This window comes from Tachyglossus aculeatus, chromosome Y3, assembly GCF_015852505.1.
Source record: "Tachyglossus aculeatus isolate mTacAcu1 chromosome Y3, mTacAcu1.pri, whole genome shotgun sequence".
NCBI classification, from domain to species: domain Eukaryota; kingdom Metazoa; phylum Chordata; class Mammalia; order Monotremata; family Tachyglossidae; genus Tachyglossus; species Tachyglossus aculeatus.
The window spans coordinates 1,569,535-1,596,197 of NC_052095.1; the positions used below are offsets into that span (position 1 = coordinate 1,569,535).

Consider the following 26,663-nt stretch of genomic DNA (forward strand, 5'->3'; position numbering starts at 1 on the left):
TTGAGCGCTTACTGTGTGCAGAGCACTGGACTAAGCGCTTGGGAAGTACAAGTTGGCAACATATGGAGACGGTCCCTACGCAACAGTGGGCTCACAGGAAAGAAATAGACAGGAGTGTGTTTTTTGGGGTGCGGGGGTGTGTATTTGTGTGTGTTTTGGTGTGGGGCATCGTTTAAGTTCCTTAATTCAGTCATTCATTCATACTTATTGAGCGCTTACTGCGTACAGGGCCTCTCGCTCCCTTCCTCCCTTTCTGCTGCCCTGCCCTGCTGAGGAATGTGTGTTTCTTGGAAACTTGGCAGGATTAGATTTTTGTTTTTTCTTGTCGGTTTTTCACAAAAAAAAACCCCAAAAAAGGTCTTTGTGAAGCGCTTACTATGTTCCAGGTACTGTTCTAAACGCCGAGGGGGGGATATAAGGTCACTGGGTTGGCCACAATCCTCGTCCCGCACGCGTAATCCCCATTTCACAGACGAGGTAAGTGGGGTTTGTTCAGCGCTCGCTATGAGCCGGGCTCTGCTCATTCACTCGGTCCTATTTATTAAAAAATAAAATAATAACAATAATAAGGATAGTAATAATAATAAGGTCTTCATCCCCATTTTCCAGAGGAGGGAACTGAGGCCCAGAGAATGATAATGGCATTTATTAAGCGCTTACTATGTGCCAAGCACTGTTCTAAGAGCTGCGGAGGGCACAAGGTAATCAGGTGGCCCCCCGGGGGGCTCCCAGTCTCCATCCCCATTTGACAGAGGAGGAAACTGAGTCCCAGAGAATAATAATATATAAATAATGATGGTATTTGTTAAGCGCTTACTATGTGCCCAGCACTGTTCTAAGAGCTGGGGAGGACACAAGGTGATGAGGTGGCCCCCTGGGGGGCTCCCAGTCTTCATCCCCATCTGACAGAGGAGGAAACTGAGGCCCAGAGAATAATAATATAATAATAATGATGGTATCTGTTAAGCGCTTACTATGTGCCCAGCACTGTTCTAAGCACTGGTGAGGACACAAGGTGATCAGGTTGTCCCCCGGGGGGCTCCCAGTCTTCATCCCCATTTGACAGAGGAGGAAACTGAGGCCCAGAGAAGGGAAGTGACTGGCCCAAAGTCACCCAGCTGACGAGTGGCGGAGCCAGAATTTGAACCCAGGACCTCGGACTCCAAAGCCCGAGCGCTTTCCACTGTGCTTCCCCTATTATTGGGCTCATTTATTGGGCGCTTACTGTGGGCACAGCACTGTGCTAAGCGCTTGCCTAAACGCTGGGGTGCGTAGGAGATCCTCAGGTTGGACACAGTCCCCGTCTCAAACTCCCAAGCCCGGGGTTGGGAGTCGGAGGTCGTGGGTTCGAATCCCGGCTCCACCACGTGCCAGCTGGGTGAATTTGGGCAAGTCACTTCACTTCTCTGGGCCTCAGTTTCCTCATCTGTCAAATGGGGATGCCGACTGGGAGCCCCACGGGGGACAACCTGATCATCTTGTATCCCCCCCAGCGCTTAGAACAGTGCTTGGCACGTTGTAAGCGCTTAACAAATACCATCATTATTATTATTATTCTCTGGGCCTCAGTTCCCTCATCTGTCAAATGGGGATGAAGACCGTGAGTCCCCCGGGGGACAACCTCATCACCTTGTGTCCCCCCCAGCACTTAGAACAGTGCTTGGCACATAGTAAGCGCCTAACAAATACCATCATCATTATTATTACATAATAATAATAATCAGAGACGCAGCGTGGCTCAGTGGAAAGAGCCCGGGCTTTGGAGTCAGAGGTTGTGGGTTCGAATCCCAGCTCTGCCGCTCGTCGGCTGGGTGACTTTGGGCAAGTCACTTCACTTCTCTGGGCCTCAGTTGCCTCATCTGGAAAATGGGGATGAAGACTGGGAGCCCCATAGGGGACAACCTGATCATCTTGTATACCCCTCAGCGCTTAGAACAGTGCTTGGCACGTAGTAAGCGCTTAACAAATACCATCATTATTATTATTATTCTCTGTGCCTCAGTTCCCTCATCTGTCAAATGGGGATGAAGACCGGGAGCCCCACGGGGGACAACTTTGATGACCTTGTATCCCCCTCAGCGCTTAGAACAGTGCTTGGCATGTAGTAAGCGCTTAACAAATACCATCATTATTATTATTATTCTCTGGGCCTCAGTTCCTTCATCTGTCAAATGGGGATGAAGACCAGGAGCCCCCCGGGGGACAACCTTATCACCTTGTATCCTCCCCAGTGCTTAGAACAGTGCTTGGCACATAGTGAGCGCCTAACAAATGCCATTATTATTATTATTATTATTACTGTTATTATTATCCCCTGCCCACAGGAAGGGCGAGCACTTTCCAGGCGCTCACCTGGGAGAGGATCAGCCGGCCGTTGAAACTCTGTACGAAGCTCCTTAAAAACGTCCAGTACATCGCCTCTCCGACCTTGCTGGCCAGGAACCTGAGGAGGAAGTAGCCCTGGAAGAAATGGCACTTGGGTTTTCACTTGGGCGTGTTTTCCTTTTTTAATCGCCGGCATTTGTTCAGGGATAAGTGCCGTTCATTCATGTCATCGTATTTATTGAGTGCCTACCGTGTGCAGGGCATTGTACTAAGCGCTTGGGAGGTCCAAGTTGGCAACATCTAGAGACGGGCCCTACCCGACAGCGGGCTCACGGGCTAGAAGGGGGAGACGGACGACAAAGAAAACATATTAACAAAATAAAAGAAATAGAATAAATATGCCAGGCACTGTACTAAGTGCTGGGGAAGATAATAATAACAATAATAATAATAACAATAATAATAATGGTGGCATTTGTTAAGCGCTTACTATGGGCAAAGCACTGTTCTAAGCGCCGGATTAACAAATCAATCAATCAATCAATCATATTTATTGAGCGCTTCCTGTGTGCAGAGCACTGTACTAAGCGCTTGGGAAGTCCAAGTTGGCAACATCTAGAGACGGTCCCTACCCGACTGCGGGCTCACAGGCTAGAAGGGGGAGACGGACGACAAAACAAAACATATTAACAAAATATGCGCTTAACAAATGACATTATTATTGTTATTATTATTATTATTACTATTATTATCATTATTATCATTATAATTATTATGTCACTTCACTGTGCTTCAGTTTCCTCCTCTGTCAAACGGGGATGAAGACCGGGAGCCCCCTGGGGGACAACCTCATCACCTTGTAACCTCCCCAGTGCCTAGAACAGTGCTGGGCACATACTAAGCGCTTCACAAATACTATCATTATTATTATTATTATTATTATTATTATTATTATTATTATTATTAAGTCACTTCTCTGTGCTTCAGTTCCCTCCTCTGTCAAATGGGGATGAAGACTGTGAGCCCCCCGGGGGACTACCTCATCACCTTGTATCCCCCACAGCGCTTAGAGCAGTGCTTGGCACATAGTAAGTGCTTAACAAATACCATTACTATTATTATTATTATTATTATTAAGTCACTTCTCTGTGCTTCAGTTCCCTCCTCTGTCAAATGGGGATGAAGACCATGAGCCCCCCAGGGGACAACTTCATCACCTTGTATCCCCCCCAGCGCTTAGAGCAGTGCTTGGCACATAGTAAGCGCTTAACTCCATTCTTCTTCTTCTTCTTCTTCTTCTTATTCTCTGGACCTCAGTTCCCTCATCTGCAAAATGTGGATGAAGACCGTGAGCCCCCCGGGGGACAACCTTATCACCTTGTATCCCCCCAGCGCTTAGAGCAGTGCTTGGCACAGAGTAAGTGCTTAACTCCATTATTATTATTATTATTATTATTATTATTATTATTATTATTATTATTATTATTATTATTATTATTATTATATTATCATTATTATTATTATTATTATTATTATTATTATTATTATTATTATTATTATTATTATTATTCTCTGGGCCTCAGTTCCCTCATCTGCAAAATGTGGATGAAGACCGTGAGCCCTCCGGGGAACAACCTCATCACCTTGTATCCCCCCAGCGCTTAGAGCAGTGCTTGGCACATAGTAAGCGCTTAACTCCGTTATTATTATTATTATTATTATTATTAGAAGGGGGGAGACAGATGCTCACCTTCAGATAGTGCACCTGGAGGCAAGATTTCTCCCGACTGAGTCCATGTTTCAAGCCCGACGCTCCAGACTCGTCCATCCATCCGGTCTTCTCCCCATGGGGTCTGGGATGAGAGACGGCGCTCCATAAATACCATGGACACACTGACTGATCATTCATTCAATCGTACTTATTTAGCTCTTCCTGTTTACAGAGCACTGTACTGAGCACTTGGGAAGTCCAAGTCGGCAACATCTAGAGATGGTCCCTACCCAACAGCGGGCTCACAGGCTAGAAGGGGGAGACAGACAACAAAACATATTAACACAATAAAATAAATAGAATATTTAATAAGTACAAGATTCATTCATTCAATCGTATTTATTGAGCGCTTCCTGTGTGCAGAGCACTGTACTAAGCGCTTGGGAAGTCCAAGTTGGCAACACATAGAGACAGTCCCTACCCAACAGCGGGCTCACAGTCTAGAGGGGGGAAACAGATAACAAAACATATTAACACAATAAAATAAATAGAATATGTAATAAGTACAAGATTCATTCATTCAATCGTATTTATTGAGTGCTTACTGTGTGCAGAGCACTGTACTAAGCGCTTGGGAAGGACAAGGCGGCAACATCTAGAGACGGTCCCTACCCAACAGCGGGCTCACAGTCTAGAAGGGGGAGACAGACAACAAAACATATTAACACAATAAAATAAATACAATATGTAATAGATTCATTCATTCAATCGTATTTATTGAGTGCCTCCTGTGTGCAGAGCACTGTACTAAGCGCTTGGGAAGTCCAAGCAGCGAGGCTAGAGAAGCAGCGAGGCTCAGTGGAAAGAGCCCGGGCTTGAGAGTCCGAGGTCCTGGGTTCAAATCCCGGCTCCCCACTTGTCAGCTGGGTGACTTTGGGCCAGTCACTTCCCTTCTCTGGGCCTCAGTTCCCTCATCTGTCAAATGGGGATGAAGACTGGGAGCCTCACATGGAACAACCTGATCACCTTGTATCTCCTTCAGCGTTTAGAACAGTGCTTGGCACGTAGTAAGCGCTTAGCAAATACCATCATTATTATTATTAGCACTCAGTCCAGTGCTCTGCACACAGTGAGCGCTCAAAGCGGCGTGGCTCAGTGGAAAGAGCCCGGGCTTGGGAGTCAGAGGGCGTGGGTTCGAATCCCGGCTCCCCCACATATCTGCTGTGTGACCTTGGACAAGTCACTTCACTTCTCTGAGCCTCAGTTCCCTTATCTGGAAAATGGGGATGAAGACTGTGAGCCCCCCGTGGGACAACCTCATCACCTTGTAACCTTCCCAGCGCTTAGAACAGTGCTTTGCACGTAGTAAGCGCTTAACAAATGCCATCATTATTATTACTATTCTTAGTCTCTGGGCCTCAGTGACCTCATCTGTCAAATGGAGAAAAGCGCTTAATAAATGCCATTATTATTATTATTATTATTATTATATTACAATTACGGGGATGAAGACTGTGAGCCCCACGTGGGACAACCTGATCACCTTGTACTTACCCCAGCGCCTGGCACATAGTAAGTGCTTAAAAAATACCATCATTACTAATTATTATTATTATGTCCACATCCCTCATTTCTCTCTTTCTATTTATCTCTGTCTCCCTCCAGGCGGTGGGCAGGGAATGTGCCCGTAATACTGTTGTATTGGACTCTCCCAAGCGCTTAGTACAGTGCTCTGCACATGACAGGCGCTCAGTAAGTACGACTGCCTGACTGGGCGGAGGTGTTAGAGGCTGGGTGGCCCTCCTGTTTCTCCTCCCTCCCTCTCTGAATCCTTCCCTCTCTCTCTCCCTCTCTGTGTCCCTCACCATTTCCCTGTTTTCTTCCCTCAGGGTCCCTTTCCCCTCTCCCCGTTTCCCTTCTTCTCCTACTGTTTTCCTTCCTCTCTCCGTTTCCCCGCTTCCTCTTCCCGTTTCCTTTCTCTCTGTTTTCCTCCCTCTGTCCCTGTTCCCCTCCTTCTCTCCCCATTTCCCTTCTCTCTGTTTTCCTCCCTCTGTCCCTGTTCCCCTCCTTCTCTCCCCATTTCCCTTCTCTCTGTTTTCCTCCCTCTGTCCCTGTTCCCTCCTTCTCTTCCCATTTTCCTTGTTTTCCTTCCTCTGTCCCCTCCTTCTCTTCCCATTTTCCTTCTGTTTTCCCCCCACCGCTTCCCTCTTCCTCTCTTTCCTTCTGTTTTCTTCCATTTCCCTCCTTCTGTTTTCCTCCCTCTGTCCGTTTCCCTCTTCCTCTTTCCCTGTTTCCCTCGTTTACCTCCCTCTGTCCCTGTTCCCCTCCTTCTCTCCCCATTTCCTTTTTCTCTGTTTTCCTCCCTCTGTCCCCGTTCCCTCCTCTCCCCATTTTCCTCCCTCTCTCCCCATTTCCCTTCTTCTCTGTTTTCCTCCCTCTCTCCCTGGTGCTCTCTTCCTCTTGCTTTCCCTCTTTCTGTTTTCTTCCCCGTTTCCCTCCTCTGTTTTCCTCTCTCTGTCCCTGTTTCCCTCTTCCTCTTTCCCTCTGTTTCCGTTCTTCTCTGTTGTCCTCCCTCTGTCCCTGTCCCCCTCCTTCTCTCCCCATTTCCCTTCTCTCTGTTTCCCTCCTGTTTTCCTCCCTCTGCCCCATTCCCCTCCTTCTCTCCCCATTTCCCTCCCTCTCTCCCATTTCCCTTCTTTCTGTTTTCCTCCCTCTCTCTGTTTCCCTCTTCCTCTCTCTTTCCTTCTGTTTTCTTCTGTTTCCCTCCTTCTGTTTTCCTCCCTCTGTCCGTTCCCCTCCTTCTCTCCCTTTCCCTTGTTTCCCACCCCTGTCCCTGTTCCCTCCTTCTCTACCCATTTTCCTCCCTCGCCCCATTTCCCTTCTCTCCGTTTTCCTCCCTCTGTCCCTGTTCCCCTCCTTCTCTCCATTTCCTTTCTCTCTGTTTTCCTCCCTCTCTCCCTGTTTCCTTCTTCCTCTCTCTTTCCCTCTTTCTGTTTCCCTCCTCGGTTTCCTCCATTTCCCTTCCTCTGTCCCTGTTCCCTTCTTCTCTCCCTGCTTTCCTACCTCTCTCCGTTTCCTATCTTCTCTTCCTGTTCTCCTCCTCTCCATTTTCTTCTGTTTTCCTCCCTCTCCCCCCCACATTTCCCTCCTTCTCTCCCTTCTTTGATTCATTCATTCATTCAATCATATTTAATGAGTGCTTACTGTGTGCAGAGCACTGTACTAAGCGCTTGGGGGGAGTACAATACAATAAACAGACACAATCCCTGCCCACAACAAGCTTACAGTCTGCAGAGGAGACATACATTAATACAACTCTCCCTCTGTTTTCCTCCTTCTGTTTTCCTCTGCTTACTTCCCTCTCTGTTGTCCTCCTTCTCTCCCTCCCCCCCTTTCTCCTTGTTTTCCTCCCTCTCTCCCTCACCATTTCCCTCCGTTTTCTTCCCTCCCTCCCTCATCATTTCCCTGTTTCCCTTCCTCCCTCCCTGTCTTCCTCCCTCTCTCCCTCCATTTTCCTCCCTCTCCCTCAGTTTCCCTCCTTCTCTCCGTTTCCCTCCCTCTCTCCCAGCGTTTTCCTCCCTCGCTCCTTCACCATTTCCCTCCGTTTTCCTCCCTCTGTTTCCCTCCTCTCCCTCACCATTTCCCTCCCTCCTCACCATTTCCCTCCCTCTCTCCCTCGGTTTCCCTCCCTCACTCCCTCACCATTTCCATCCGTTTTCCTCCCTCCCTGTCTTCCTCCCTCTCTCCCTCCATTTTACTCCGTTTACTCCCGTTTTATTCCGTTTTCCTCCCTCTCCCTCATGCTCCCTCTCCCTCTTTCCCTCCTTCTCTCCATTTCCCTCCCTCTCTCCCACCGTTTTCCTCCCTCTCCCTATTTTCCTCCCTCTCTTCTTCACCATTTCCCTCCGTTTTCCTCCCTCTCCCTGTTTTCCTCCCTCTCTCCCTATTTCCCTCCATTTTTCTCCCTCACTATTTCCCTCCATTTTCCTCCCTCTCTCCCTCACCATTTCCCTCCGTTTCCCTCTCTCCCTCACCATTTCCCTCCCTCTCTCCCTCACCATTTCCCTCCCCGTTTCCCTTCCTCTCTCCATTTCCCTCCATTTTCCTCCTTCTCTCCATTTCCCTCCCTCTCTCCATTTCCCTCCATTTTCCTCCTTCTCTCCATTTCCCTCCCTCTCTCCATTTCCCTCCCTCCCCCCTGTTTCCCTCCCTCTCCCTTTCATTCATTCAGTCGTATTTATTTGGAGAATATTTACTTTACTTGGAGAATAGAATATTTATTTCATATTTGGAGAAGCAGCGTGGCTCAGTGGAAAAGAGCCCGGGGTTTGGAGTCAGAGGTCATGGGCTCAAATCCCGGCTCTGCCACTTGTCAGCTGCATGACTTTGGGCAAGTCACTTCACTTCTCTGGGCCTCAGTTCCCTCATCTGTAAAATGGGGATGAAGACTGTGAGCCCCACGTGGGACAACCTCATGACCTTGTATCCCCGCAGTGCTTAGCACATAGTAAGCGCTTAATAAATGCCATCATTATTTATTGAGCGCTTACTGTGTGCAGAGCACTGTACTAAACGCTTGGGAAGTACAAGTTGGCAACATATAGAGATGGTCCCTACCCAACAGCGGGCTCCCTGTTTTCCTCTCTCTCTCCCTCACCATTTCCCTCCGTTTTCCTCCCTCTCTCCCTCACCATTTCCCTCCATTTTCCTCCCTCTCTCCCTCATCATTTCCCTCCCTCTCTCCCTCATCATTTCCCTCCCTCTCTCCCTCACCATTTCCCTCCCTCTCTCCCTCACCATTTCCCTCCATTTTCCTCCCTCTCCGTTTTCCTCCCTCTCCCTCACCATTTCACTCCCTCTCTGTTTCCCTCCCTCTCTCCCTCACCATTTCCCTCCATTTTCCTGCCTCTCCGTTTTCCTTCCTCTCCCTCACCATTTCCATTTTCCTCCCTCTCCGTTTTCCTCCCTCTCCCTCACCATTTCCCTCCTTCTCTCCTTCACCATTTCCCTCCATTTCCCTCCCTCTCTCCCTGTTTACCTCCATTTTCCTCCCTCACTCCCTCACCATTTCCCTCCCTCTGTTTTCCTCCCTCTCCCTCACGGTCCCCCTCCTTCTGTTTCCCTCCCTCTCTCCCTCACCATTTCCCTCCCTCCCCGTCTCCCTCCCTCTCTCCCTCCGTGTTTTACTCTCTCTGTTTAACTCCCTGTTTTCCTCCCTCTCCCTCCCTCTCCGTTTCCCTCCTTCTCTCCGTTTCCCTCCCTCTCCCACCATTTTCCTCCCTCTCTCCCTCACCATTTCCCTCCCTCTGTTTCCCTCCCTCTCTCCATTTCCCTCCGTTTTCCTCCCTCACTCCCTCATCATTTCCCTCCATTTTCCTCCCTCTCTCCCTCACCGTTTCCCTCCTTCTCTCCATTTCCCTCCCTCTCTCCGTTTCCCTTCCTCCCGCCCTGTCTCCCTCCCTCTCCCTTTCATTCATTCAATCGTATTTATTGAGCGCTTACTGTGTGTACTGTACTAATCGCTTGGGAAGTACAAGTTGGCAACATATAGAGACAGTCCCTACCCAACAGTGGGCTCCCTGTTTTCCTCTCTCTCTCCCTCACCATTTCCCTCCGTTTTCCTCCCTCTCTGTTTCCCTCCCTCTCTCCCTCACCATTTCCCTCCCTCTCCCTCTGTTTCCCTCCGTTTTCCTCCCTCACTCCCTCACCATTTCCCTCCCTCTGTTTTCCTCTTCTCCCTCACCGTTTCCCTCCTTCTGTTTCCCTCCCTCTCTCCCTCCCTGTTTTCCTCCTTTCCATTTTCCTTACTCTCTCCCTCCCCATTTCCCTCCCTCTCCGTTTTCCTCTCTCTCCCTCACCATTTCCCTCCATTTCCCTCCCTCTCTGTTTCCCTCCCTCTCTCCCTCTGTTTCCCTCCCTCACCATTTCCCTCCCTGTTTTCCTCCCTCTCCCTCACCGTTTCTCTCCTTCTGTTTCCCTCCCTCTCTCCCTCCCTGTTTTCCTCCCTTCCATTTTCCTTCCTCTCTCCCTCACCATTTCCCTCCATTTCCCTCCCTCTCCATTTTCCTCCCTCTCTCCCTCACCATTTCCTTCCAATTCCCTCCCTCTCCGTTTCCCTCCCTCTCTCCCTGTTTCCCTCCCTCACCATTCCCCTCCCTCTGTTTTCCTCCCTCTCCCTCACCATTTCCCGCCTTCTGTTTCCCTCCCTCTCTCCCTCCGTTTTCCTCCCTCTCCGTATTCCTCCCTCTCTCCCTCACCATTTCCCTCCCTCTCTGTTTCCCTCCTTCTCTCCTTCTGTTTCCCCCCTTCCCTGTCTTCCTCCCTCTCCCTCCGTTTTACGCCCTCTGTTTAACTCCCTGTTTTCCTCCCTCTCCCTCACCGTTTTCCTCTCTCTCCATTTTCCTCCCTCTCCCCCCGACCATTTCCCTCCATTTTCCTCCCTCTCCCCCTCACCATTTCCCTCCCTCTCTCCCTCCCTGCTTTCCTCCCCCTCTCCCTCACCATTTCCCTCCCTTTCTCCCTCCCGGTTTTCCTCCCCCTCTCCTGTTTTCCCTCCCTCCATCCGCCCTGGCTCCTCTTCTTGGGTGTTTTCCCATAAAAGTGCCGAAGAGGAAATGGCCCGGTTTAGTCATGGCTGGACAGGCCAGAGAGGGAAGGAAGGGGAGGGGAGGGAGGAGAACTGGGAGCAAAGAAGGGAAGCTTCTATTTTCATAGGAATGTCATCTGAATTCCAACCAGGATTGGCACGGTGGTCTTGGAGAATTGGGGGGACTGCGAGTCAGGAGACTTGGGTTCAATCATTTGTTCATTCATTCATTCAATCGTATTTATTGAGCACTTACTGTATGCAGAGCACTGGACTAAGCGCTTGGGAAGTACAAGTTGGCAACATATAGAGACGGTCCCTACCCAACAGTGGGCTCACATGTCTAGAAAAAATAGGTGCTTAGTAAATGCTACTACAAAAAAACACCACGGCCGAAGCTGACCGTGCGGTTCCGGAAGTCGGGAGGACCTGGGTTCTAATCCCGGCTCCACCCCTCATCCGCTGGGTGACCTTGGGCCGCTCACTTCACTTCTCCGGGCTTCAGTCCCCTCATCCGTAAAATCAGAATTAAGACTGGGAGCCCTCTGCAGGGCGGGGAATGAGTCCAACCTGATAAGGCCGTATCTACCCCGGCGCTTAACGCAGCACCTGGCACATAGTACGTGCTTCACGAACACCGTGACAGAAAAAAAACGTTACTTCCCTTCTCTGGGCCTCAGTGACCTCATCTGGAAAATGGGGATTAAAACTGTGAGCCCCCCGGGGGACAACCTGCTCGCTTTGTAACCTCCCCAGCGCTTAGAACAGTGCTTTGCACGTAGTAAGCGCTTAACAAATACCATCATTAATTAATTAATTAATTAGAACAGCACCTGATACATAGTAAGTGCCTAACAAATGCCGTTATTATTGTTACAGTCAGTGAGTCGTATTTATTGAGCACTTTCTGGGTGCATAGCACTGTCCTAAGCACTTGGGAGAGGATGATAGAACAACAAACAGATGCATTTCCTGCCCACAAGGAGATGACGGTCTAGAGGGGAAGACGGATTTGGATAGAAAGAAAGAAATGAGGGATTGGACACGAGAGGGATGTGGGGTGGGAGATGAAGACAGGGAGCAAGTCGGAGCGACGCGGGAGGGAGAGGGAGAAAAGATGTCTAGGCCCTGGGAGAGAATACTCAAGTGGGAATGACATAATCTAAAACCGGGATCGAATCCCCATTTTCCAGACGAGGAAACCGAGGCCCAGAGAAGCGAAGTGACGTTTTTTCTGTCACGGTGTCCGTGAAGCGCATACTATGTGCCAGGCACTGCGTTAAGCGCTGGGGTAGATACAGCCTTATCATCATCATCATCATCAATCGTATTTATTGAGCGCTTACTGTGTGCAGAGCACTGTACTAAGCGCTTGGGAAGTACAAGCCTTATCAGGTTGGACTCATTCCCGCCCCGCAGAGGGCTCCCAGTCTTAATTCCGATTTTACGGATGAGGGGACTGAAGCCCAGAGAAGTGAAGTGAGCGGCCCAAGGTCACCCAGCGGATGAGTGGTGGAGCCGGGATTAGAACCCAGGTCCTCCCGACTTCCGGAACCGCGCGGTCCGCTTCGGCTGTGGTGTTTTTTTTGTAGTAGTATTTACTAAGCACCTATTATTTCTAGACATGTGAGCCCACTGTTGGGTAGGGACCGTCTCTATATGTTGCCAACTTGTACTTCCCAAGTGCTTAGTACAGTGCTCTGCACACAGTAAGCACTCAATAAATACAATCCCCAGAGCACCTGTATGTATGTATATATGTTTGTACATATTTGTTACTCTATTTATTTATTTATTTATTTATTTTACTTGTACATATCTATTCTACTTATTTTATTTTGTTAGTATGCTTGGTTTTGTTCTCTGTCTCCCCCTTTTAGACTGTAAGCCCACTGATGGGTAGGGACTGTCTCTATATGTTGCCAACTTGTACTTCCCAAGCGCTTAGTACAGTGCTCTGCACACAGTAAGCGCTCAATAAATACGATTGATGATGATGATGATGATGACGATCGAATGAATGAATGAAAAGGAGGCCTTAGGCAGGGAAGGCCTCTTGGAGGGGACGGGCCTTCAATAGGGCTTTGAGAGCGATTAGGACGGTCCAGACGGGGAGACGGACTTGGATAGAAAGAAAGAAATGAGGGATTGGACACGAGAGGGGTGCAGGGTGGGAGATGAAGAAAAGGAGCAAGTCGGAGCGACGCGGGAGGGAGACGGAGAAAAGGAGGCCTTAGGCAGGGAGGGCCTCTTGGAGGGGACGGGCCTTCAATATAGCTTTGAGAGAGATTGTCTGTCGGCTGTGAGGAGGGAAGGGCATTCCAGGCCGGAGGCAGGACGTGGGAGAGAGAGGGAAGACCGCGGGCCGATCCGGGAAGAGAGGCCCAGCTGGCTGGGGCGGTGGGGCGGCCTCCCGGCGCGACGGGCCGGGGAGGGGTGAGGGGGCGGCAGGAGGCGGGCACAGCCATCGGAGACACAAAGCCCCATTGATGCCAACATCTGTTCCCACTAAACCTGGGTTGAGCCGATGTATTTTTTCCATGGCAACTTCCCCTCCGGCCGCCAAGGCCCGTCACGGGCCAGGACCACCGCCCCCCACCCTGGAGCCCGGGTGGGCACTGCCCAAGCGCGGCACCACGACCCCCGGGCTGAGTGGGGCCCGGAAGCCTCTTTCCTGTGGGGATGGCGAAGAGTTTGGGAGGGTGAAGAGGAGGGTTGGAGGAGGACGACGACAGGAAGAGGAGGAGGAGGAAGATGTACGAGACAGGAGGTGGGGGAGGAAAAGGAGAAGGAAGGGAGAGGAAGAAGGGCATCGAGGAGGAGGAGAAGAGGAGAGGGAGGAAGAGGAGGAAGACGGAGAAGAGGAAGGATATGAGAAGGAGGAGAAGGGGAGGAGAAAGACGAAGAAGACAGGAAGAGGAGGAAGGGGGGATGAAGAGGAGGAAGGTGAGAAGTAGGAGAAGGAGGGTTGGAGGAGGACGACGACAGGAAGAGGAGGAAGGTGTACGAGACAGGAGGTGGGGGAGGAAAAGGAGAAGGAAGGGAGAGGAAGAAGGGCATCGAGGAGGAGAAGGGGAGAGGGAGGAAGAGGAGGAGGAGGAAGACAGGGAGAGGAGGAAGGACATGAGAAGGAGGAGAAGGGGAGGAGAAAGAGGAAAAAGACAGGAAGAGGAGGAAGGGGGGATGAAGAGGAAGGTGAGAAGTAGGAGGAGGAAGACGGGGATGAAGAGGAGGACGATGAGAAGTAGGAGGAGGAAGAGGAAGAAGGCAGGAAGAGGAGGAAGAGGGGGACGAACAGGAGGAAGGTGAGAAGTAGGAGGAGGAGGGTTGGAGGAGGACGATGACAGGAAGAGGAGGAGGAGGAAGAGGTAAGAGACAGGAGGGGGAGGAGGAAAAGGAGAAGGAAGGGAGAAGAAGAAGGGCATCGAGGAGGAGGAGAAGGGGAGAGAGAGGAAAAGGAGGAAGAGGAGGAGGAGGAAGACAGGGAGAGGAGGAAGGACATGAGAAGGAGGAGAATGGGAGGAGGAAGAAGACAGGAAGAGGAGGAAGAGGGGATGAAGAGGAGGAAAATGAGAAGTAGGAGGAGGAGGAGGATGACGACAGGAAGAGGAGGAGGAGGAAGATGTAAGAGACAGGAGGTGGGGGAGGGAAAGGAGAAGGAAGGGAGAGGAAGAAGGGCATCGAGGAGGAGGAGAAGGGGAGAGAGAGGAAAAGGAGGAAGAGGAGGAGGAGGAAGACAGGGAGAGGAGGAAGGACATGAGAAGGAGGAGAAGGGGAGGAGGAAGAAGACAGGAAGAGGAGGAAGGGGGGATGAAGAGGAAGGTGAGAAGTAGGAGGAGGAAGAGGAAGAAGACAGGAAGAGGGGGATGAAGAGGAGGATGATGAGAAGTAGGAAGAGGAAGGGGAAGAAGACAGGAAGAGGAGGAGGGGGGATGAAGAGGAGGAAGGTGAGAAGTAGGAGGAGGAAGAAGTAGAAGACAGGAGGAGGGGATGATGAGGAGGATGATGAGAAGTAGGAGGAGGGAGAGAGGGATGAAGTGGAGGAAGGTGAGAAGTAGGAGGAGGAAGAGGAAGAAGACAGGAAGAGGAGGAAAGGTGTGAGGAGAAGGAAGAAGAGAAGGAGAAGAGGAGAAATAATGCAGATAAGAGAAGGAGGAAGAGGAAGAAGAGAAAGAGAAGGAGAAAGAGGTGGAGGACAAAAAGGAGAGAAGAGGAAGAGGAAAAATAAAAATGATAATAATATTATGGTATCTGTAAAGCACTTTTCTATGTGCCAAGCACTGTTCTAAGCACAAGCGTAGGTGCAAGGTATTGAGGCTGTCCCAGATGGGGCTCACAGTCTTAGTCTCCATTTTACAGATGAGGTAACTGAGGCACAGAGAAGTGAAGTGACTTGCCCAAAGTCACACAGCGGACAAGCGGTGGAGCCGGAATTAGAATCCATGACCTCCGACTCCCAAGCCCGGGCTCTTTCCACTGAGCTACACTGCTTCAAAAAAAAAGACAGGAAGGGGAGGATGAAGAGGAGGAGAAGAAGGAAGAATTCAAGAGGAGAAAGGAGCTAGGAAGAGGAAGGGGAGGAGGAAAAAGGAGATAGGATGAGGAAGGGGAGGAGGTGAAAGAGAATGAGAAGGAGGAAGAGGAGGAGAAGGAAGGGGAGGAAGAAGACAGGAGGAGGAAGAGAGGAGGAGAAAGAGAAGGAGAAGGAGGAGGAGCAGGAGGGGAAAGAGGACAGAGACCACGAAAAGAGGAGGAGAAGGAGAGGGAGGAAGAAGGCAGGAGGAGAAAGAGAAGGAGATGGTGGAAGGAGAAGAAGAGGAGGAAGAGCAGGAGGGGAAGAGAAGAGGAGGAAGAAGAGGAGGAGGAAGAAGAATAGGAGGAGGAAGGAGAGGAAGAGGAGGAGGAGGAGGAGGAAGGAGAGGAGGAGGAGGAGGATCCTCCCAAATGGGCAGCCCAGAAGATGCTGGGGTGGCTGGCCAGAGGGTGGAGAGGAGGAGGAGGAGGAGGAGGAGGAGGAAGAGGAGGAGGAGGAGGAGGAGGAGAGGGAGGAATAGGAAGACAGGAGGAGAAGAGGAGGAGGAGGAGGGGGGAGGAGGAGAAGGAGGAGAGGGAGGACGAGGAAGACAACAGAAGAAAGAGGAGAAGGAGGAGTGTATCCCAAACAGGCAGTCCTCTGGAGTGAGTCCATTGCCCAGAAGATGCTGGGGTGGCTGGCTGGAGGGTGGGGAGGAGGAGGCAGAGGAAGAGGAGAGGGAGGAAGAGGAGGAGGAGGAGAGGGAAGAAGAGGAAGACAGGAGGAGGAAAAGGAGGAGGAGGAGTGTATCCCAAACGGGCAGTCCTCTGGAGTGAATCCATTGCCAGAAGAGGCTGGGGTGGCTGGCCAGAGGGTGGGAAGGAGGGGGAGGAGGAGGAGGAGGAGGAAGAAGAGGAGGAGGAGGAAGAGGAAGACAGGAGGAGGAAGAGGAGTTTATCCCAAATGGGCAGTCCTGTGGAGTGAATCCATTGCCCAGAAGAGGCCGGGGTGGGAGGAGGAGGAGGAGGAAGAATAGGAGGAAGAGGAGAGGGAGGAAGAGGAGGAGGAGGAGAGGGAGGAAGAGGAAGACAGGAGGAGGAAGAGGAGGAGGAGGAGAGGGAGGAAGAGGAAAAGAGGAGGAGTGTCCCAAATGGGGGATCCTATGGAGTGAATCCATCTCCCACAAGAGACCGGGGTGGCTGGGCCGGAGGGCGGGGAGGAGGGGGAGGAGGAGGAAGAGGAGGTAGAGGAGGGGAGAAGGGGGCCCCGAGGACCACCCCATCGCGCCCCCCAGCTCCCCGCTCACCTCAGCACTTGCAACTCCTCCTGTGAGTTGGTCACCTCGTCCCGGAGTCTTATCCAGCGGACGGACGCTTTCAGGTCCTGCTGTTCCTGGGCCTCCTCCGGCGTCAGCTGTAACAGAGGAGCAGCGTGGCTCAGTGGAAAGAGCCCGGGCTTTGGAGTCAGAGGTCATGGGTTCAAATCTCGGCTCCGCCACGTGTCAGCTGGGTGACTTTGGGCAAGTCACTTTACTTCTCTGGGCATCAGTTCCCTCATCTGTAAAACGGGGATTGAGACTGTGAGCCCCACGTGGGACAACCTGATCACCTTGTACCCTCCCCAGCGCTTAGAGCAGTGCTTTGCACATAGTAAGTGCTTAATAAATGCCATTATTACTATTATTATTATTATTATTATTATTATTATTATTATAACAGTGAGCGGGAAGGACGCGCGGAGGACGGTGGACGTGAGACGCTCCCCCCTTCTAGACGGTGAGCCACTGTTGGGTAGAGCCCGTCTCCAGATGTTGCCGACTTGGACTTCCCAAGCGCTTAGTACAGCGCTCTGCACACGGGAAGCGCTCAATAAATATGATTGAATGAATCATAGTGGGCACCGGGCGGCCCAGGCGGGCACACGCGGGACGGTGAACGTTAGCCGCCCCCGACAGGCCTGGGGAGAGAGGCCGGATCGGGTGGGGTGACGGGGGTCCGTGGGCTTCCCCGTTGCCATCCCCGATAGCCCGCAAGGGCGTAATGGCAAGAGCCCAGGCCTGGGAATCAATAATAATAAATAATAATAATAATAATAATAATAATAATAATAATAATAATAATAACAACAATGGCATTTATTATGCCATTACTATGTGCCAAGCACCGTTCTAAGCCCTGGGGAGGTTACAAGGTGATCAGGTTGTCCCACGGGGGGCTCACAGACTTCATCCCCATTTGACAGAGGAGGGAACTGAAGTACAGAGAAGTTAAATAATAATAATAATAGTAATAATAATAATAATGGCATTTATTAAGCGCATACTATGTGTAAAGCACTGTTCTAAGCGCTGGGGAGGTTACAAGGTAATCAGGTTGTCCCACGGGGGGCTCACAGTCTTCATCCCCATTTGAAAGATGAGGGAACTGAGGCACAAAGTTAAATAATAATAATAATAATGGCATTTGTCAAGCACTTACTATGTGCAAAGCACTGTTCTAAGCCCTGGGGAAGTGACAAGGTGATCAGGTTGTCCCTCGGGGGGCTCACAGTCTTCATCCCCATTTGACAGATGAGGGAACTGAGGCCCAGAGAGGTGAAGTCACCCGCCCAAAGTCACACAGCTGACAAGTGGCAGAGGCTGGATTTGAACACATGACCTCTGACTCCAAAGCCTGATCACCTTGTAACCTCCCCAGCACTTAGAACAGTGCTTTGCACAGAGTAAGTGCTTAACAAATACCATCATCATCAAGTCACTTCACTTCTCTGGGCCTCAGTTCCCTCCTCTGTCCAAGGGGATGAAGACTGTGAGCCCCAAGTGGGACAGCCTCATCACCTTGTAACCTCCCCAGCGCTTAGGACAGTGCTTTGCACATAGTAAGCGCTTAACAAATACCATCATCACCAAGTCACTTCACTTCTCTGGGCCTCAGTGACCTCATCTGGAAAATGGGAATTAAGACTGTGAGCCCCATGTGGGACAACCTGATCACCTTGTATCCCCCCGGTGCTTAGAAAAGCACTTGGCACATAGTAAGCACTTAACAAATGCCATCACCATCTTCATCATCATCCCTGCCATCCTCCTGCTCTCTGCCTGGCACTGGGCTTCGCCCTCGCTCTCGCTCCCTCCAGCCTGGGCCCCCGTGTCCTCTCTTTCCGGAGGAAAGCTGGCACCAGGAATAAAATCAGGAGTGGCGTCTCAGCTTAGTACAGTGCTCTGCACATAGTAAGAGCTCAATAAATACAATTGATGATGATGATGATGCCATGGCTTGGCCAGACAAGGGGCCCGGGCATTGGGCGCTCACCACGGCCTGGGCCCGCCCGTCGCCCGCGAGCACGCGCCGCTGGCTTTCGGGGCACAGGGAGACCCACTGATGGCAGAGGAGGATGGAGAGGGAGAGAGGGAGGACAGGGAACCTGAAGGAGAGGGAAGGAAAGGGAAGTGTGAGGGACAGGAGGAGGTGAGGGAAAGAGGAAGGGAGAGGGAGAGTTGAGGGAGAGGGAGATGTGAGGGAGAAAGGGAGAGAGAGGAAAAGGTGGGGGAGAGGGAGAGAGGGAGAGAGGGAGGAGAGGGAGAGGGAACCTGAAGGAGAGGGAAAGGGAAGTGTGAGGAACAGGGGGATGTGAGGGAGAGTTGAGGGAGAGGGAGATGTGGGGGAGAAAGGGACAGAGAGGAAAAGGTGGAGGAGAGGGAGGAGAGGGAGAGGGAACCTGAAGGAGAGGGAAAGGGAAGTGTGAGGGACAGGGGGATGTGAGGGAGAGGGAGATGTGAGGGAGAAAGGGAGAGAGAGGAAAAGGTGGGGGAGAGGGAGAGAGGGAGGAGAGGGAGAGAGGGAGGAGAGGGAGAGGGAACCTGAAGGAGAGAGAAAGGGAAGTGTGAGGGACAGGGGGAGGTGAGGGAAAGAGGTAGGGAGAGGGAGAGTTGAGGGAGAGGGAGACGTGAGGGAGAAGGGGAGAGAGAGGAAAAGGTGGGGGAGAGGGAGAGAGGGAGGAGAGGGAGGAGAAGGAAAGAGGGAGGAGAGGGAGTGGGAACCTGAAGGAGAGGGAGAGGGAAGTGTGAGGGACAGAGGGATATGAGGGAGAGTTGAGGGAGAGGGAGACGTGAGGGAGAAAGGGAGAGAGAAGAAAAGGTGGGGGAGAGGGAGAGAGGGAGGAGAGGGAGAAAGGGAGGAGAGGGAGAGAAGGAGGAGAGGGAGGAGAGGGAACCCTCCTGCCTTCAGGACATCTCCATCTGGAAGTCTGCCCGCCACCTAAAACTCAACATGTCCAAGACTGAACTCCTTGTCTTCCCTCCCAAACCCTGCCCTCTCCCTGACTTTCCCATCTCTGTTGACGGCGCTACCATCCTTCCCGTCTCACAAGCCCGCAACCTTGGTGTCATCCTCGACTCCGCTCTGTCATTCACCCCTTACATGTAAACCGTCACCAAAACCTGCCGGTCTCAGCTCCACAACATTGCCAAGATCCGCCCTTTCCTCTCCATCCGCACCGCTACCCTTCTCGTTCAAGCTCTCATCCTATGCAGTGTGGACTACTGCATCAGCCTTCTCTCTGATCTTCCATCCTCGTGTCTCTCCCCACTTCAATTCATACTTCATGCCGCTGCCCGGATTGTCTTTGTCCAGAAACGCTCTGGGCATGTTACTCCCCTCCTCAAAAATCTCCAGTGGCTACCAATCAATCTGCGCATCAGGCAGAAACTCCTCACCCTCGGCTTCAAGGCTCTCCATCACCTTGCCCTCTCCTAGCCCATTTTTGGGTAGGGACCGTCTCTATATGTTGCCGATTCGTACATCCCAAGCGCTTAGTACAGCCTGCTCGCCTTGTAACCTCCCCAGCACTTAGAACAGTGCTTGGCACATCGTAAGCGCTTAATAAAGGCCATCATTATCATTATTATTATTCCCGGGCGGCCCACCTGCTGCGCCTTGGCCCAGATCACATCTTCCAGGTGGGTGGCGAAGCCTTCGCTGAGCCACTCCTCGGTCCAGTCCCGGGCCCCGATGGCCAAGCCAAACCAGGCGTGGGCTACCTCGTGGCACAGGTGGGGTCCACACAGTTGCCCGCCTCTGGACAGGACACTCTGAGACAGGAAGGTCAGGTGGGGGCTGCGGAGACACGAGGACGAAAGGCCGCCGTGTTAAAGGGGGCGGGAGGAGGAGTGGACTGAGGTGGCCTCCTCCGGAAGGGTGTCCTGAGACAGGATGGTCAAGTGGAGGCCCAAGGGGACGAGAGGCCGCCGTGTTAGGGGGAAGGGGTTGGACGCCCCAAGACGGGAAGGTCAGGTGGAGGCTGTAGAGACGCGGGGACGAAAGGCCGCCGTGTTAAGGGGGTGGGAGGAGGACTGGACCGAAGTTGGCCTCCTCCAGAAGTACGTACTGAGACAGAATGGTCAAGTGGAGGCCCAAGGGGACGAGAGGCCGCCGTGTTAGGGGGAAGGGGTTGGACGCCCCGAGACGGGAAGGTTAGACGGAGGCTGTGGAGACGCAAGGACGAAAGACCACCATGTTAAGGGGGTGGGAGGAGGAGTGGACCAAAGTTGGCCTCCTCCGGAAGGATGCCCTGAGACAGGATGGTCAAGTGGAGGCCCAAGGGGACAAGAGGCCGCCGTGTTAGGGGGAAGGGGTTGGACGCCCCGAGACGGGAAGGTCAGGTGGAGGCTGTGGAGACGCAAGGACGAAAGGCCGCCGTGTTAAGGGGGTGGGAGGAGGAGTGGACCGAAGTTGCCCTCCTCCGGAAGGATGCCCTGAGACAGGATGGTCAAGTGGAGGCCCAAGGGGATGAGAGGCCGCCGTGTTAGGGGGAAGGGGTTGGACGCCCCGAGACAGGAAGGTCAGGTTGGGGACTGTGGAGCACCGAAGGGAAGAAAGGCCACCACATTTGGGGGTGGGAGGCAGGGAGACTCCCTGGGAGGGAGTCATTTTCAACCCCACGCTTTCGATTGTAAGCTCGCTATGGGCAGAGGATGTGTCTGCTAATCCTGTTGATCATCATCATCATCAATCGTATTTATTGAGCGCTTACTGTGTGCAGAGCACTGGACTAAGCGCTTGGGAAGTACAAATTGGCAACATATAGAGACAGTCCCTACCCAACAGTGGGCTTACAGTCTAAAAGGGGGAGACAGAGAACAAAACCAAACATAGTAACAAAATAAAATAAATAGAATAGATAGGTACAAGTAAAATAAATAAATAGAGTAATAAATAACTAGAGTAATAAATAAATAGAGTAATAAAGGAGATGATGAGGATGGTATTCGTGAAGCGCTTACTATGTGCCAAGCACTGTTCGAAGTGCTGGGGGGATACAAGGTGATCAGGTTGTCCCACGGGGGGCTCACAGTCTTCATCCCCATTTGACAGATGAGGTCACTGAGGCCCAGAGAAGTGAAGTGAATGGATGATGATGACATTTGTTAAGCTCTTACTATGTGCCAAGCACTGTTCGAAGCGCTGGGGGGATACAAGGTGATCAGGTTGTCCCACGGGGGGCTCACAGTCTTCATCCCCATTTGACAGATGAGGTCACTGAGGCCCAGAGAAGTGAAGTGACTGGATGATGATGACATTTGTTAAGTGCTTACTATGTGTAAAGCGCTGTAGGGATACAATAATAATAATAATGATAATAATAATAATAATAATAATAATAATGGCATTTATTAAGTGCTTACTATGTGCAAAGCACTCTTCTAAGCACTGGGGAGGTTACAAGGTGATCAGGTTGTCCCATATTGGGCTCACAGTCTTAATTCCCATTTGACAGATGAGGCCATTGAGGCCCAGAGAAGTGGATTGCCAACTTGTACTTCCCAAATGCTTAGTACAGTGCTCTACACACAGTAAGCACTCAATAAAGATGATTGAATGAATGAATGAATCTTGTACATATTACATATTCTATTTATTTTGGTAATATGTTTTGTTTTGTCATCCGTCTCCCGCTTCTAGCCTGTGAGCCCGCTGTTGGTTAGGGACCGTCTCTATATCTTGCCAACTTGTACTTCCCAGCGCTTAGTACAGTGCTCTGCACACAGTAATAATAATAATAATGATAATGGCATTTGTTAAGCCCTTACTATCTGCAGAGCACTCTTCTAAGCGTTGGGGGGGGGAATACAAGGTGATCAAGTTGCCCCACGTGGGGCTCACAATCAATCCCCATTTTACAGATGAGGTAACTGAGGCTCAGAGAAGTTAAGTGACTTGCCCAGGGTCACACAGCCATCATGTGGTGGAGTCGGAATTTGAACCCATGACCTCTGACTCCAAAGCCCGGGCTCTTTTCACTGAGCCACAGTAAGCGCTCAATAAATATGTTTGAATGAATGAATGGATTGTCCTCTCCCAAGCGCTGATTACTAATATTGCTCCTGCGGCTACTACTTGCTTGCATCCTCCCCAGAGCTTAGAACAGTGCCTGGCACATAGTAAGCACTTAATGCCAGAATTATAATAATAATATAAAGAATAATATAATATAATAATAATATAAATAATAATAAGAATTATTAATTAATCATCATCATCATCAATCGTATTTATTGAGCGCTTACTATGTGCAAAGCACTGTACTAAGTGCTTGGGAAGTACAAATTGGCAACATATAGAGACAGTCCCTACCCAACAGTGGGCTCACAGTCTAATAGGGGGAGACAGAGAACAAAACCAAACATACTAACAAAATAAAATAAATAGAATAGATATGTACAAATAAAATAAATAAATAAATAGAGTAATAAATATGTACAAACATATATACATATATACAGGTGCTGTGGGGAAGGGAAGGAGGTAAGATGGGGGGATGGAGAGGGGGACGAGGGGGAGAGGAAGGAAGGGGCTCAGTCTGGGAAGGCCTCCTGGAGGAGGTGAGCTCTCAGCAGGGCCTCGAAGGGAGGAAGAGAGCTAGCTTGGCGGAGGGGCAGAGGGAGGGCATTCCAGGCCCGGGGGAGGACGTGGGCCGGGGATCGATGGCGGGACAGGCGAGAGCGAGGTACGGTGAGGAGATCAGCTGTGGAGGAGCGGAGGATGCGGGCTGGGCTGGAGAAGGAGAGAAGGGAGGGAGGTAGGAGGGGGCAAGGGGATGGACAGCCTTGAAGCCCAGCGTGAGGAGTTTCTGCATGATGATAATTAATATTATTATCATTGCCATATTATTATATGGCATTTGTTAAGCGCTTACGGCCCTGCCTCCTTCCCCTCCCCACAGCACCGTATATATGTTCGTACAGATTTATGACTCTATTTTATTTGTCCATATTTACTCTTCCATTTGCTTTCTTAATGATGTGCATCTAGCTTTATTTCTATTTATTCTGATGACTTGCCACCTGTCCACAGGTTTTGTTGTCCGTCTGCCCCTTCTAGACCGCGAGCCCGTTGTTGGGTAGGGACCGTCGTCTCTGTCTGTTGCCAATTTGGACTTCCCAAGCGCTTAGTACAGTGCTCTGCGCACAGTAAGCGCTCAATTAATACGATTGAAGGAATGAATGAATGAATACATGTGCGAGGCACTGTTCTAAGCGCTAACGGCAAGCCCGCCCCCCCCCCCCCCCCCCCCCCCCCCCGTGTTGGGTAGGGACTGTCTCTATATGTTGCCAATTTGTACTTCCCAAGTGCTTAGTACAGTGTTCTGCACATAGTAAACACTCAATAAATACGATTGATGATGATGATGATGACACCCTGATTCATTCATTCAATGGTATTTATTGAGCGCTTACTGTGTGCAGAGCACTGTACTAAGCACTTGGGAAGGACAAGTTGGCAACATATAGAGACGGTCCCTTCCCAACGGCGGGCTCACAGTCTAGAGGGGGAGACAGACAACAAAAGTAAACATATTAACAAAATAAAATAAATAGAATAGTAAATATGTACAACACCTGACGTGTTTCTGCGCATACTGATCACCTTGTAACCTCCCCAGCGCTTAGAACAGTGCTTTGCACACAGTGAGCGCTTAATAAATGCCATCATTATTTATTATTATGCAAGGTGATGAGGTTGTCCCCCGTGGGGCTCACAGTCCTCATCCCCATCTGACAGATGGGGGAACTGAGGCCCAGAGAAGCAAAGCAATTCACCCGCAGTCACACAGCAGACAAGCGGCGGGGCCAGGATTCGAACCCACGACCTCGGACTCCCAAGCCGGGCTCTTTCCACTGAGCCACGCCGCTTCTCACACTGATAGCATCTGTCTCAACCAAGACAGGCTCCCACCTCACTTGAGAAAATAATCCGCCTTGCTTTCATTTATTACTCTATTTATTTATGTATTTATTTTACTTGTACCTATCTATTCTATTTATTTTATTTTGTTACTATGTTTGGTTTTGTTCTCTGTCTCCCCCTTCTAGACTGTGAGCCCAATGTTGGGTAGGGACTGTCTCTATATGTTGCCAACTTGGCCTTCCCAAGCGCTTAGTACAGTGCTCTGCACACAGGAAGCGCTCAATAAATACCATTGATTGTTGAGTTCCCAGAGCGGCAGGCAGACAAGGCAGCGTGGCTTAGCGGTTAATAATAATAATAATGATGGCATTTATTAAGCGCTTACTATGTGCCAAGCACTGTGCTAAGCACTGGGGTGGATACAAGGTGACCAGGTTGTCCCACGTGGGGCTCACGGTCTTCATCCCCATTTTACAGAGGAGGGAAACTGAGGCTTAGAGAAGTGAAGTGACTTGCCCAGGGTCACACAGCAGCAGGGATTTGAACCCGTGACCTCTGACTCCAAAGCCCGGGCTCTTTCCACTGAGCCACGCTGCTTCCCCAGGTTAGAGCCCAGGCCCGGCAGTCCGAAGGACCTGGATTCTAATCCCGGCCCAGGCCCTGCTCTCCAGGAACTGCTCCCACACGCTCTCGGGAAAGCGCTCCCAGGAAAACGCTCTTGGATCATTCCGTCGTACTTATTGAGCACTTCCTGTGTGCAGAGCACTGGGCTAAGCGCTTGGGAAGTCCAAGTTGGCGACATAATCAATCAATCCATCCTATTTATTGAGCGCTTACTGTGTGCAGGGCACTGGACTAAGTGCTTGGGAAGTCCAAGTTGGCGACATATAGGGACAGCCCCGACTCCAAAACGGGCTTTGTTTTCCGGCCGAGGGAATTCATTCATTCCGTCGGATTTATTGAGCGCTTCCTGTGTGCAGAGCACTGGACTAAGCACTTGGGAAGTCCAAGTTGGCGACATACATCAATCAATCAATCCGTCGTATTTATTGAGCACTTACTGAGTGCAGGGCACTGTACTAAGCGCTTGGGAAGTCCAAGTTGGCGACATATAGGGACGGTCCCTATTCCAAAACGGGCTTTGTTTTCCGGCCGAGGGACTTCATTCATTCCGTCGGACTTATTGAGCGCTTCCTGTGTGCAGAGCACCGGACTAAGCACTTGGGAAGTCCAAGTTGGCGACATATATCAATCAATCAATCCATCATATTTATTGAGCGCTTACTGTGTGCAGGGCACTGTACTAAGCGCTTGGAAAGTCCAAGTTGGCGACATATAGGGACGGTCCCTACTCCAAAACGGGCTCTGTTTTCCGGCCGAGGGAATTCATTCATTCCGTCGTACTTATTGAGCGTTTCCTGTGTGCAGAGCACTGGACTAAGTGCTTGGGAAGTCCAAGTTGGCGACATATATCAATCAATCCATCGTATTTATTGAGCACTTACTGTGTGCAGTAAGTACTGTGTGCTCTGCACATAGTAAGCGCTCAATAAATGTGATTGATGATGATGATGATGATGCAGAGCACTGTACTAAGTGCTTGGGAAGTCCAAGTTGGTGACATATAGGGATGGTCCCGACTCCAAAACGGGCTTTGCTTCCCTCCAGGCCCGGAGGAGGAGAGGGATGTAGGGGAGCGGGAGGACTGGGCCGTCCGGCCGTCCGATCCGGGCCTGGGAAGCCGGAATAACAAAATCTGGGAGGGGGGTGTCTACGGGGGGGGCCCCCCCGGACCCACTGGGAATGTCAGAGCCGCTCCCGGAGACACTGAAGCTTCTGTGCTTTCCGGAAGTGGCGGGATTGCTGGGAAACCCGTGGGCGAGGCCTGCGGGATGCCAAAGCTGCCCTGTCCGGCCGCCAGCGGCTGGAACATTTCGGGGGGACTGGGAGCAGATGGGAGGGATGGGGGCGAGGCCCGCCCCCAGCCCCAGAATTCCCATCAGCTGCAGGGAGGAAAACGGGAGTCATTCCGAGCGGTTCGTTCCCTGACACCCGCCCACCCTCGGTGTCTTGCGGAAAGGGCCCCGGCCTGGGAATCAGAAGGATCTGGGTTCTAATCCCAGCTCCTCCATGCGTCTATTGTGGGACTCTGGGCAAGTCACTTCATTCATTAAATCTTTATTGAGCGGATTTTGTCATTGTTTTTGTAGTAATTGCTTAATAAATGCCATTATTATGAGAGAGGCAGCGTGGCTCAGTGGAAGGAGCACAGGCTTGGGAGTCAGAGGTCATGGGTTCAAATCCCGGCTCTGCCAATTGTCAGCTGTGTGACTTTGGGCAAGT

General features: G+C 51.1%; 1 protein-coding gene across 1 annotated transcript in view; it reads right to left on the reverse strand.

Annotated features, from left to right (window-relative positions):
* LOC119946712 (aminopeptidase O (putative)) overlaps positions 1-26,663 on the reverse strand; it is a 142,612-nt gene that overhangs the window by 82,620 nt on the left and 33,329 nt on the right. Inside the window, exons 6-9 of the mRNA XM_038768126.1 lie at positions 20,060-20,249; positions 16,442-16,548; positions 4,076-4,178; positions 2,353-2,460 (exon numbers count right to left, since the gene is read on the reverse strand). Coding sequence (XP_038624054.1) covers positions 2,353-2,460; positions 4,076-4,178; positions 16,442-16,548; positions 20,060-20,249 — 508 coding nt within the window. The remainder of the gene's footprint in view (positions 1-2,352; positions 2,461-4,075; positions 4,179-16,441; positions 16,549-20,059; positions 20,250-26,663) is intronic.